Source organism: Ipomoea nil, unplaced genomic scaffold (assembly GCF_001879475.1).
Source record: "Ipomoea nil cultivar Tokyo-kokei standard unplaced genomic scaffold, Asagao_1.1 scaffold0146, whole genome shotgun sequence".
NCBI classification, from domain to species: domain Eukaryota; kingdom Viridiplantae; phylum Streptophyta; class Magnoliopsida; order Solanales; family Convolvulaceae; genus Ipomoea; species Ipomoea nil.
Genome location: NW_017616574.1, coordinates 30454 through 42695, shown reverse-complemented (window position 1 = coordinate 42695; position 12242 = coordinate 30454). Strand labels below are relative to the sequence as shown.

Genomic DNA, 12242 nt, shown 5'->3' with positions numbered 1-12242 from the left:
ACAATTTGTGTCAAATTGACATGGAACTTAGTATTACAGTTGAAGATCCGGTGCTGGCTGGAATTATTGTGGCCATTAAACTATTAAAGTGGGAAAGAGAAAAGGGAATGCAAAAGGGGAAAAAAGTTAAGGCTTGTGGGTATAGTAGCTGCTGTAGAAAAGTGAAGGTCTGGTACTATACATAGAAATCGAATCAATGGAAGAATCTGCTCGCCGACACTGTTCTCGAAGCTGCCTACTACCACCATGTCTACCTGCAGCAAGTCGAGTTGAGTTCGAATAGTCAAATACTTTGTATTTGATGGGATCAAAACAATTTACATTGTTCACAACTGACATACTTAAACTAAAAAGGTCAATACACAATTACACAGTTCTATGGCATTGGTGAAGGACTAGTCAAGTTGCATTCAGAGCGAGGTTCACCTTACAACCCTAGCCAGCAAAAGACCATTAAAAAATAAACAACTTTACATTTCTCTCGAACCAAAAAGGCCAACAAACAGCTCCATAGCAGATGCAAATATGCCATCTTTTGCATTTTTGCAAATATGCCACAGAGGGAGGCATTATCCATCTCAGTTTAAAGAACATAAATGGTTATCTCAAGAATCAAAAGTTGATGCAAATATGCCATCTTTTGCAAAAGCATTGAGGAAGACATTTGGTGCATATAGCAAACAGAGGTGAGATCCAAGGTGATGTAAAACACGGGATATATATTTATAGAATGCTGGAGTAGAGAAACAACAACAAAAAAACATATGAACCAGGATAACATCTCTCAGTAATTCAAGTTTGAAAAATCCCCAAGAACTTAACTGGAAGTAAATAAGACAGACAGATCATAAAACTGAGCTACCAATTCAGAAATGAAGAATAAAAGTGAGCAGACATACATGTCTTAACAGACCAACAGATAGTACAATTTGGCAACACTTAGGTAGAATTGAAGTTGTCACAACCAGGTCCAAAATTGAGCAGCCTCTACTCCTCTTCGGCTTCTTTGTTCTTTTTCTTCTTCTTCTTCTCTTTCTTCTTTTCGCTTCTATTTGATTCATCGTCGGTTCCACCAGCAGCAGCTGGCAAAGAAGAGTCACCGTTCTGTTCATCTTTGTTTTTCTTCTTCTTTTTCTTCTCCTCCTTGGGTGATGCCGAGTCAGTTTTTACTTTATCTTTCTTCTTTTCCTTCTTTTCCTTCTCCTCATCAGAATGTACCTCTTCCATACCATCCTTTTTCTTTTTCTTCTTCTTCTTCTCAGTCTTCTCAATCCCAACTTCCACCTCCTTGTCCGTTTCGTTCACTTGCACAGTTTCCTCAACTTGTGATATCTTAGGTTTCTTAGCAGCATGTTGTGCGGGGCTTCCATCACCTTCATCCAATTTCCGCTTACCACCCTCTGTGATTGCTGGCTCTGGCTCAGTAGCAGCAAGCTGAGCAACCATAGAATCCCCTCCGGTGGGCAAAACAACATTCCTCAACCACTCAGTTGGTGTTTTCTCGTTTGGCTTCCCATGCTTGTCCAACTTCCCATCAGCTATCAATTTCTTCTTCATCGAAGCTCTAGGTCCCAAACCCCATTTCCTCGGATACGTGTCTCTATCCATCACCACCCTCTTAATCTTTGCAACCACTCCATGATCACAAGTTGCCATAACGGATGTAGTCATTTCCGCAATCCCCAATGCAATGGCCTCTCCCTTGGTCGTCATCAACACGACTTCCTCTCCCACCTCGATATCATTCTCGAACCTCAACAACCCAGGAATCATCAGCTTCGCACCATAACAAATTGCATTCACGGCAGAATCCTTCACCACCAACCTCTTGTAACTAGTTAGAAGTACTTCCAGCGGCATAATCACCCTCCTCAAATAACTCTCATCCCTATAATTATCATACACCCACTGAGCATCCATAACATCATGCATTGTCACCATATTGTCCTTCTCACCCATAATCCCAGACCTCACTCTCCTCAGCTCCTGCATATGTGCTCCCACACCCAACAACAATCCAAGATGCACACACATAGTTCTCACATAAGTTCCGGCCTCACAAGAAATCCAGAAAACGACCAAATGCCTATCCGCGTCATACTCCAGTAACTTACTCTCATATATAGTCCTAATCCTAAGCTGCCTTTTCACAGCAGAAATCAATGGTGGCCGCTGAAACACAGCCCCAGTCAGAGTCTCGAGCGCCCGAGCCACCTTCGCGACATCAGGCACTGCAGAGTGCAATCGTGCAATACAGACATACTCTTTTCCAGCACCCTGCTGGGATTTCACGAGCCGGGTGGCCCGATCAATACAGACAATCAAGTTCCCCGTGACTTTCGGGTCAAGCGTGCCGCTATGACCCGTTTTCTCGACCCGCAAGAGTCTCTTAATCCAAGCCACGACTTCATGGGACGAGGGATTCGCAGGCTTATCGAGGTTGAGAACACCGTACCTGATGTACTCGGCAAGCGGCCGCTTGAGCGGAGTGTGGCCGGAGGGAAGAGGAGTGTAGTGTCCGGTCCGAACATTCAACCGGTCGTAGTTCTTCAGGAGAATCGGCCACTGGGACGTATCAATGGAAGGAGTGAAGCTCTGTGGCTTGATGAGATAATCACCATGAACCTCGGTTGGTTCATTGCCGCCGGGCAAAGCTTCCGGGTCATCATTAGACTTGCTTTTCTTCTTCTTCTTCTTCTCTGAGCGAGAGAGCTCCACATCAGTCATGGCTGCCGCCGGCTTAGTGTATAGGTGAGACCAAATGAGACACAATCACAGCCTAAGGGGAGATGTTAAAAATGGACAAAATTAGGGTTTAGGGTTTTACAGACTTTGTAGGGTTCTGAAATCTTTCTGCCATTGGTAACTGTTACATTATACCGATGGGCTTAAATCTGTCTTGTTGGGTTTAGGCCCAATAATCATCAACATATAGGGCCGGTAGTTAGTTGTGGTCTTAGAAATTAGCCCAAAGATGTATAAGGCAGTCGTTAGAGGTATAAATACAATTATACCTGGACTCTAAAACGGTAGGACCATTTTCTAACGAATTGACAATGTTGATAACCCACGGGCTCCAATTGAAAAAGTTTACACATCAGAATTTTATCAAATGCATGAAAAATTCTAAAGAAATTTGTAAGCTAATTTTTACTATATCATTATAACAATATCTATTGTAACTATATATTTTGAATTATTTATTACCATCCTCTATTGACAGGAATTGTAACAATTGTTATTGACAAACTCTCAAAACAATTTGTGTCAACAACGAATGTAAATTAAAAAAAAAAAAAACCAATGATTTCATTATAGTTGATGAAAAGTATGTACGCCACTTTATTACTCTTATTAAATTAAATTAATTAGTAGCTACAACAAAAAATAATACATATGCTTTTAATTAATTTAGAATTAGATGTCTATAATGCTTTTATTTTAAAAAAAATTATTCATTATAAAAAATTTAAAAAGAGATATAATTTCATTAGTTATATTATCTTTATTTTCTACAATTCAAAGATTCATTACCTTCAAATTTATTAATTTATTATATATTCACTACAATGTCCATTGTCTTCTTTTTTTACATTATCTTGTAATTAAATATCAAAATTATAATACAAAATATGTATATATATTTATTTACCAATTATTATATACAAATATAATAAATATTAATATTTTGTTCAATACTTGCACATGATAACCTACGACACACATCTCACAGTGCATGAAACATGTAGGGGAAAAACTACCAGTACCAAATATCAATAGGTGCTGGTAAGATAAAGAGTTAACAGTACAACTAAGATCCCATCATATACACAACAAAGCAAATCTAAAGCTTTCTACACCATAATCTCATTCCACGATGAATCCATCTATGCTACCACCAGTAACCCAATTGCACATGACACACTACAAAAAAAAAAAAAAAAAAAAAAAGAAATAAAGAGGACATGTACTGAAGATGAAGACAATGACAATGCTACTCAAAAGAGAATTAAGAAGAATTAGAGAAATTTAAACAAAAAATAGTATTTATTTATACTATCGTTTTTAGACTAAGTATTTAGACTAGCGTTATTACAAAGTTGCAAAATTTATTTTAGTGACAATAAAATCAATTCTCTCATATATTATCTTGCATTTATGTACTTTAAATTACCGATTTAAATAAACAAATTCAATATTTATTTACTTATGCATGAACATCTCCGATATAATATTGCATTGATATACTTTGAAATACTTATTTAATAATAATCATTGAGAATTATTTCACTCGCGCAAAGCGCGTAAAAGAACTAGTGAAATAATACGTGAGGCAATGTCGGTTTAGATACACTGTAGTGTTAGTTTAGATACATTGTAGTTTCAGTTGGTAATTACACACCAAAAATGCGTGCTCCGCTAACAGTAAAGACACGTCGTTTATTTACTTAAAAAACGACACCGTTTTTACCGCGGTGCACGTGCATCGCGGTCCACGACATAACGACCAGTCGTTATATTATAGACCGCGGTGCATGTGCACCGCGGTCAAAACGGCGTCGTTTCTTTAAGTAAAGAAACGGCCCGCCGTTAGAGTTAACGGAGTCCGCTTGTTTGGTGTATTAAACACCAACCGACACTATAGTAAATCTAAACCGACACTGCAGTTATATCAAAATGATATTGTAGTTATAGTGAAATGAAACTGCAGTGTATATAAAATGAAACTGAATAACATTTCACATATTTGAGTGTATATTGTACAATGAAGCTGTAATTATATCAAAATGATCATGTAGTTGTGTTTTAATGAAACTATACTGTATATAAAATAAAATTAAATACATTTTCACATATTTGAGTCTATAAATATCGAATGAAACTATAATTATATCGAAATGAAACTGTAGTTGTGTTGAACTGAAACTGCAGTGTATACAAAATGACACTGAATAACAGAGTTACTTTTTGCAAAAGGGTGCGCAATGGCGGAAACAAACACTATTTATTTTCATTTTAAAAAAAAGACGCGCGGTGCATAATCGATTATGCACCGCGGTGCATAATATAATTTGCCCATAACGACTGCCTTATACATCTTTGGGCTAATTTCTAAGACCACAACTAACTACCGGCCCTATATGTTGATGATTATTGGGCCTAAACCCAACAAGACAGATTTAAGCCCATCGGTATAATGTAACAGTTACCAATGGCAGAAAGATTTCAGAACCCTACAAAGTCTGTAAAACCCTAAACCCTAATTTTGTCCATTTTTAACATCTCCCCTTAGGCTGTGATTGTGTCTCATTTGGTCTCACCTATACACTAAGCCGGCGGCAGCCATGACTGATGTGGAGCTCTCTCGCTCAGAGAAGAAGAAGAAGAAGAAAAGCAAGTCTAATGATGACCCGGAAGCTTTGCCCGGCGGCAATGAACCAACCGAGGTTCATGGTGATTATCTCATCAAGCCACAGAGCTTCACTCCTTCCATTGATACGTCCCAGTGGCCGATTCTCCTGAAGAACTACGACCGGTTGAATGTTCGGACCGGACACTACACTCCTCTTCCCTCCGGCCACACTCCGCTCAAGCGGCCGCTTGCCGAGTACATCAGGTACGGTGTTCTCAACCTCGATAAGCCTGCGAATCCCTCGTCCCATGAAGTCGTGGCTTGGATTAAGAGACTCTTGCGGGTCGAGAAAACGGGTCATAGCGGCACGCTTGACCCGAAAGTCACGGGGAACTTGATTGTCTGTATTGATCGGGCCACCCGGCTCGTGAAATCCCAGCAGGGTGCTGGAAAAGAGTATGTCTGTATTGCACGATTGCACTCTGCAGTGCCTGATGTCGCGAAGGTGGCTCGGGCGCTCGAGACTCTGACTGGGGCTGTGTTTCAGCGGCCACCATTGATTTCTGCTGTGAAAAGGCAGCTTAGGATTAGGACTATATATGAGAGTAAGTTACTGGAGTATGACGCGGATAGGCATTTGGTCGTTTTCTGGATTTCTTGTGAGGCCGGAACTTATGTGAGAACTATGTGTGTGCATCTTGGATTGTTGTTGGGTGTGGGAGCACATATGCAGGAGCTGAGGAGAGTGAGGTCTGGGATTATGGGTGAGAAGGACAATATGGTGACAATGCATGATGTTATGGATGCTCAGTGGGTGTATGATAATTATAGGGATGAGAGTTATTTGAGGAGGGTGATTATGCCGCTGGAAGTACTTCTAACTAGTTACAAGAGGTTGGTGGTGAAGGATTCTGCCGTGAATGCAATTTGTTATGGTGCGAAGCTGATGATTCCTGGGTTGTTGAGGTTCGAGAATGATATCGAGGTGGGAGAGGAAGTCGTGTTGATGACGACCAAGGGAGAGGCCATTGCATTGGGGATTGCGGAAATGACTACATCCGTTATGGCAACTTGTGATCATGGAGTGGTTGCAAAGATTAAGAGGGTGGTGATGGATAGAGACACGTATCCGAGGAAATGGGGTTTGGGACCTAGAGCTTCGATGAAGAAGAAATTGATAGCTGATGGGAAGTTGGACAAGCATGGGAAGCCAAACGAGAAAACACCAACTGAGTGGTTGAGGAATGTTGTTTTGCCCACCGGAGGGGATTCTATGGTTGCTCAGCTTGCTGCTACTGAGCCAGAGCCAGCAATCACAGAGGGTGGTAAGCGGAAATTGGATGAAGGTGATGGAAGCCCCGCACAACATGCTGCTAAGAAACCTAAGATATCACAAGTTGAGGAAACTGTGCAAGTGAACGAAACGGACAAGGAGGTGGAAGTTGGGATTGAGAAGACTGAGAAGAAGAAGAAGAAAAAGAAAAAGGATGGTATGGAAGAGGTACATTCTGATGAGGAGAAGGAAAAGAAGGAAAAGAAGAAAGATAAAGTAAAAACTGACTCGGCATCACCCAAGGAGGAGAAGAAAAAGAAGAAGAAAAACAAAGATGAACAGAACGGTGACTCTTCTTTGCCAGCTGCTGCTGGTGGAACCGACGATGAATCAAATAGAAGCGAAAAGAAGAAAGAGAAGAAGAAGAAGAAAAAGAACAAAGAAGCCGAAGAGGAGTAGAGGCTGCTCAATTTTGGACCTGGTTGTGACAACTTCAATTCTACCTAAGTGTTGCCAAATTGTACTATCTGTTGGTCTGTTAAGACATGTATGTCTGCTCACTTTTATTCTTCATTTCTGAATTGGTAGCTCAGTTTTATGATCTGTCTGTCTTATTTACTTCCAGTTAAGTTCTTGGGGATTTTTCAAACTTGAATTACTGAGAGATGTTATCCTGGTTCATATGTTTTTTTTGTTGTTGTTTCTCTACTCCAGCATTCTATAAATATATATCCCCTGTTTTACATCACCTTGGATCTCACCTCTGTTTGCTATATGCACCAAATGTCTTCCTCAATGCCTTTTGCAAAAGATGGCATATTTGCATCAACTTTTGATTCCTAAGATAACCATTTATGTTCTTTAAACTGATCTGGATAATGCCTCCCTCTGTGGTGTTTATTTCTATGTGTTCTTTTCTTGGCTAGGGTTATAGGGTGAACTTCGCTCAGAATGCAACTTGACTGGTCCTTCACCAATGCCATGGAACTTGTCTATTGGCCTTTTTTCTTCTTGACTGGTCCTTCACCAATGCCATGGAACTTGTCTATTGGCTTTTTTGGTTTGAGAAAAATGTAAGGGTGTTTATTTCTTTGTGGTCTTTTGTTGGCTATGGTTATAAGGTGAACTTCGCTCAGAATGCAACTTGACTGGTCCTTCACCAATGCCATGCAGCTTGTCTATTGGCCATTTTGGTTTGAGAAAAATGTAAGGGTGTTTATTTCTTTGTGGTCTTTTTCTGGCTAGGGTTATAAGGTGAACTTCGCTTAGAATGTAACTTGACTGGTCCTTCACCAATGCTATGGAGCTTGTCTATTGACCTTTTTGGTTTGAGAAAAATTTATGGGTGTTCATTTCTTTGTGTTCTTTTGCTGGCTAGGGTTATAAGGTGAACTTCGCTTAGAATGCAACTTGACTGGTCCTTCATCAATACCATAGAGCTGTGTATTGACCTTCTTGGTTTAAGTATGTTTGTGAACAATGTAAATTAATTTACCATCATTGTTTTGATCCAATCAAATACAAAGTATTTATGAGTTGATAAATATTTGACTATTCGAACTCGACTTGATTACGGATGACTGCAGATAGACATGGTGGTAGTAGGCAGCTTCGAGAACAATGCCTGGAATTTCTGGGCCAGCAGATTCTTCCATTGATTCGATTTCTATGTATAGTACCAAACCTTCACTTTTCTACAGCAGCAACTATACCCACCGGCCTTAACTTTTTTCTCCTTTGCATTCCCTTTTCTCTTTCCCACTTTAATAGTTTAATGGCCACAATAATTCCAGCCACCGCCAGATCTTCAACTGCTATATAATATAATAATAAAGTAGTATCACTGTAATACTAAGTTCCATGTAAATTTGACACAAATTGTCTAGTCAGCACACTACTACAAGCTTTACTAGGATGTTTGGATGAGTATAACATATGGATAACACAATGGAAATAAACATGTGATACAAAATTTTAGTATGCGTTTACTAATAGAAAAAAAAAATCATTTTCAAGAACTCATAGATTAGATTAGGATTAAAGCTCTCAAGTATCAACTTTGTCATACTTAGAAAGAGGTTATTGTGAAGATTAGTTGGCAACACATGTTGATCAAATTCATATGAGAGTCTAAACTTTGGAAGTGTTACCAAAAGGGTATTCTATTTGACTATTTGTATGGCAATACAAAATATGAAAATTGAAATAAATGTAGCATACAAAGAGTCTTCATGTTATACAATTCAAACTTTTTTTAAAAGTCTATTGTATATATAGTGATGCAAATCCAGTTCTCAAATCAATGTGGGACAAATGCTTCTTCCAAGCCTTTCCACCTTCATTTTTCAACTCAAATGGATCTACTTTGAGAATCAATTTCTTATTCACCATTATCCGTTTTGAGTGTACAATATATTAATTTCTTCGTTTCACTACGGTGAGTGCGAATTCACTTTGACCCGAGCAAAACCGGAAGTGGACCCCACATATATTTGTACCACAAAATAACCACTTATAATATATTGGTCTAGAGAGGAAAAGAAAGTCTAGAAGGGGGAAAGAGGGAGGAGTTGAATAGACTTTCTTAAAATTTTTATTTAGAAAATTTTAAGACTATTTTTGCAAATACAATTAATCAAGAGCGTGCTACCAACAGATTTGCTAGTAACAGTCACGGAAGACTTTGAAAGTCACTTGCAGCAGATTTTGGTTTCATGCAAAAGTAACGTGTAATGTGTGTGATCGGTTCAATCAGATAGGTTAGTGGAGTTATAAGTAAAGTGTTAAAAAGTAAAGATATAGAAGAATTTTTATAGTGGTTAATCAATAGCCTAGTCCACTCTTCCTCTCAACTTCGAGGAGGTTCCACCAATATTCCGTGTAAGTACAGTGGAAGGGTCACACAATGTATCCACCAAGCATTGTTGACCAAAACTGGTGACATACCCTCGATCCAGATGTGCACTCTTGGCGATCTTCAATGTCAGGCTCGCAGCACCAAGAGTCTACCACCAAGTCCCCTTATGCGTCAAGCTTCCAACCGAAAGAGGCTTGCGTTTTGTTTGCCAACTAACAGCTAATTTACCAAACACCTTTCTACAATCAGCTAATGTTATCAACTAGTTATACCATCTGATTAACCCAATAAGCTAACAGCTAACAGTCATTTATCAAATATGGCCTAAAGCTCTCAAGTATCAACTTTGTCATACTTCGAGAGAGGCTCTTGTGCAGATTAGTTGGCAACACATGTTGATCAAATTCATATGAGAGTCTAAACTTTGGAAGTGCTACCAAAAGGGTATTCTATTTGACTATTTGTATGGCAATACAAAATAAGAAAAGTAAAATAAACATAAGCTTTTGTGTTATACAATTAAAACTTTTTTTAAAAGGCTCTTGTATATATAGTGGTGCAAATCTAGTCCTCAAATCAATGTGGGACAAGTGTTTCTTCAGTTCTTCCAAGCCTTTCCACCTTCATTTTTCAACTCAAATGGATCTACTTTGAGAATCAATTTCTCATTCACCCATTTTCTGTTTTGAGTGTAAAATATATTGATTTCTTCGTCTCACTACGAAGAGTGCGCATCCACTTTGACCGGAGCAAAATCAAAAGTGGACCCCACATATATTTGTATCAGAAAATAATCACTTATAATATGTTGGTCCCAAGAGGAAAAGAAAGTCTAGAAGGGGGGAGGGGGAGGGGCTAAATAGACTTTCTTAAAATTTTTACTTAGAAATTTTTAAGACAAGTTTTGCAAATACAGTTAATCAAGAGCGTGCTACCAACAGATTTGCTAGTAACATGCGGCGGAAAACTTTAAAAGTCACTTGCAGCTGATTTTGGTTTCACGCAAAACAATCCGCTGTAAAACGTGTAATGTGTGTGATTGATTCAACAAGCTAGGTTAGTGCAGTTATAAGTAAAGTGCTAAAAAGTAAAGATAGACAAGAATTTTTATAGTGGTTCAACAATAGCCTAGTCCACCCTTCCCTTCAACTTCGAGGAGGTTCCACTAATATTCAATGTAAATACAGTGGAAGGGTCACACAGTGTATCCACAATGCATTATTGACCAAATCCGATGAGATTTTGACATAAATTTGGCAGGAAGGATCATTTTTGCAACAAAAACAATAGTCGTAGACTGAAATTGCAAGGTTTGAAAGTCGCGGCGAATCAATCCTGATAATGTCACTATAGTTGCAGGACCAAAAGTGCAAAAAACTCGACAAAATTATTAAAAACTTGTAAATATTATTTCAAGTTATTTAAAATTAATAGTTTTTATCTTATATAATTTAAATTTAATTATGAAAATATATGTTAACTTGGACTTTATTTTTTTAATGTCCGGCCTATGTTAACTTGGACCTTTTTTTTTTTTTAAATAAAATTTGGGCCTATAAAATGATAAGAACAACCATTCTTGTAGATCACTTTAGATGTCACTTTACCAGCAATTATATTGTGGACCATGGTCCAAAACGGCATCCATTATAGTGTATCTAAATTGACATTGTCTCATGTATTATTTTTATTATATTATCAAATGAAACTGCAATTGAATTGAAATGAAACTGTAGTTGTGTTGAAATGAAGCTGCAGTGTATACAAAATTAAACTGAATAACAATTTCACATATTTGAATGTATAATATCGAGCGAAACTGTAATTATATCAAAGTGATACTTTAATTGTGTTGAAATGAGACTACCATACATATTTGATGCTTGTACCATAATACATTGGGAACTGCGGTCCGCATTATAATTTGCCTCACTTTACCGTAATGGTGTTGGTTGCGATAAATTCCTGAATTTGGCAAAACAACAAAATAAAGTGTATGAGGTTATTAGTTAACAGTTGCATGGCTCGCTTCCACGACACAACAAACAAACACCTTACGCGGCCGCTAAGAACTCTGACTTGTTTAGTTTGCTTTATTCCACGGAATCTTCGTATGTTTCCGATTCCGACACGAGAATCCAAGTCAATCAAAGATCCTATCCATACTAGGAATCTTTGTCTTCATCTTCGTTAACCTACTCAGATGGTGGCATATCGTTTTCGCAGATGGTGTGTACCATTAGTGGCGGAGAATTGAGTTATTGAAACGTCGTTAACTTAGGATTAACTAAAATTGGTAGTTAATAACAAACATAACATCAAGCAATCGTTATGTGTTGGACCTGTGTCCAGCATGCTTGCTGGACGGCACTGTTATCTCCTTCTTTTTTTTTTTTTTTTTTTTTTTTTTTTAAGAATTTCAGACCGCTTCGTTATAGGAGTATATGTTCATAATTTTATTACTATATTATTAATAACTGTACATTAATAACTCTATAACTGTACGTTCATAACTCTATAACTGTACATTCATAACTCCATAACTGTACATTCATAACTCCATGACTGTACATTCATAACTCTATAATTGTACATTCATAATTTTCGAAGCTCTATGTTCACAATTTTAGAGCTCTATGTTCATAATTTTATCACTATATGTTCATAATTGTAAGTTCATAATGTTAGAGCTCTTTGTTCATAATTTGATCAATAACTGTACATTCATAATTCCATAACTGTAGATTCATAATCTCATA

At 38.0% G+C, this 12242-nt stretch overlaps 2 protein-coding genes across 2 annotated transcripts; one reads left to right on the top strand and one right to left on the bottom strand.

Moving 5' to 3' along the window:
* Positions 1-759: 759 nt before the first annotated feature.
* Positions 760-2826, bottom strand: LOC109172517 (H/ACA ribonucleoprotein complex subunit 4-like). The gene has a single exon (XM_019321675.1). It carries the CDS (start codon positions 2725-2727, stop codon positions 988-990), a length of 1740 nt encoding a protein of 579 aa, XP_019177220.1. The 5' UTR covers positions 2728-2826; the 3' UTR covers positions 760-987.
* A 2420-nt stretch (positions 2827-5246) lies between these two features.
* LOC109172507 (H/ACA ribonucleoprotein complex subunit 4-like) lies at positions 5247-7313 on the top strand. Its single transcript, XM_019321664.1, has one exon. It carries the CDS (start codon positions 5346-5348, stop codon positions 7083-7085), a length of 1740 nt encoding a protein of 579 aa, XP_019177209.1. The 5' UTR covers positions 5247-5345; the 3' UTR covers positions 7086-7313.
* Positions 7314-12242: the final 4929 nt, after the last annotated feature.

Excerpts from the sequence above, each read along its gene's own strand:
- LOC109172507 (XM_019321664.1), top strand. The coding sequence starts at position 5,346 with ATGACTGATGTGGAGCTCTCTCGCTCAGAGAAGAAGAAGAAGAAGAAA.
- LOC109172517 (XM_019321675.1), bottom strand. The coding sequence starts at position 2,727 with ATGACTGATGTGGAGCTCTCTCGCTCAGAGAAGAAGAAGAAGAAGAAA.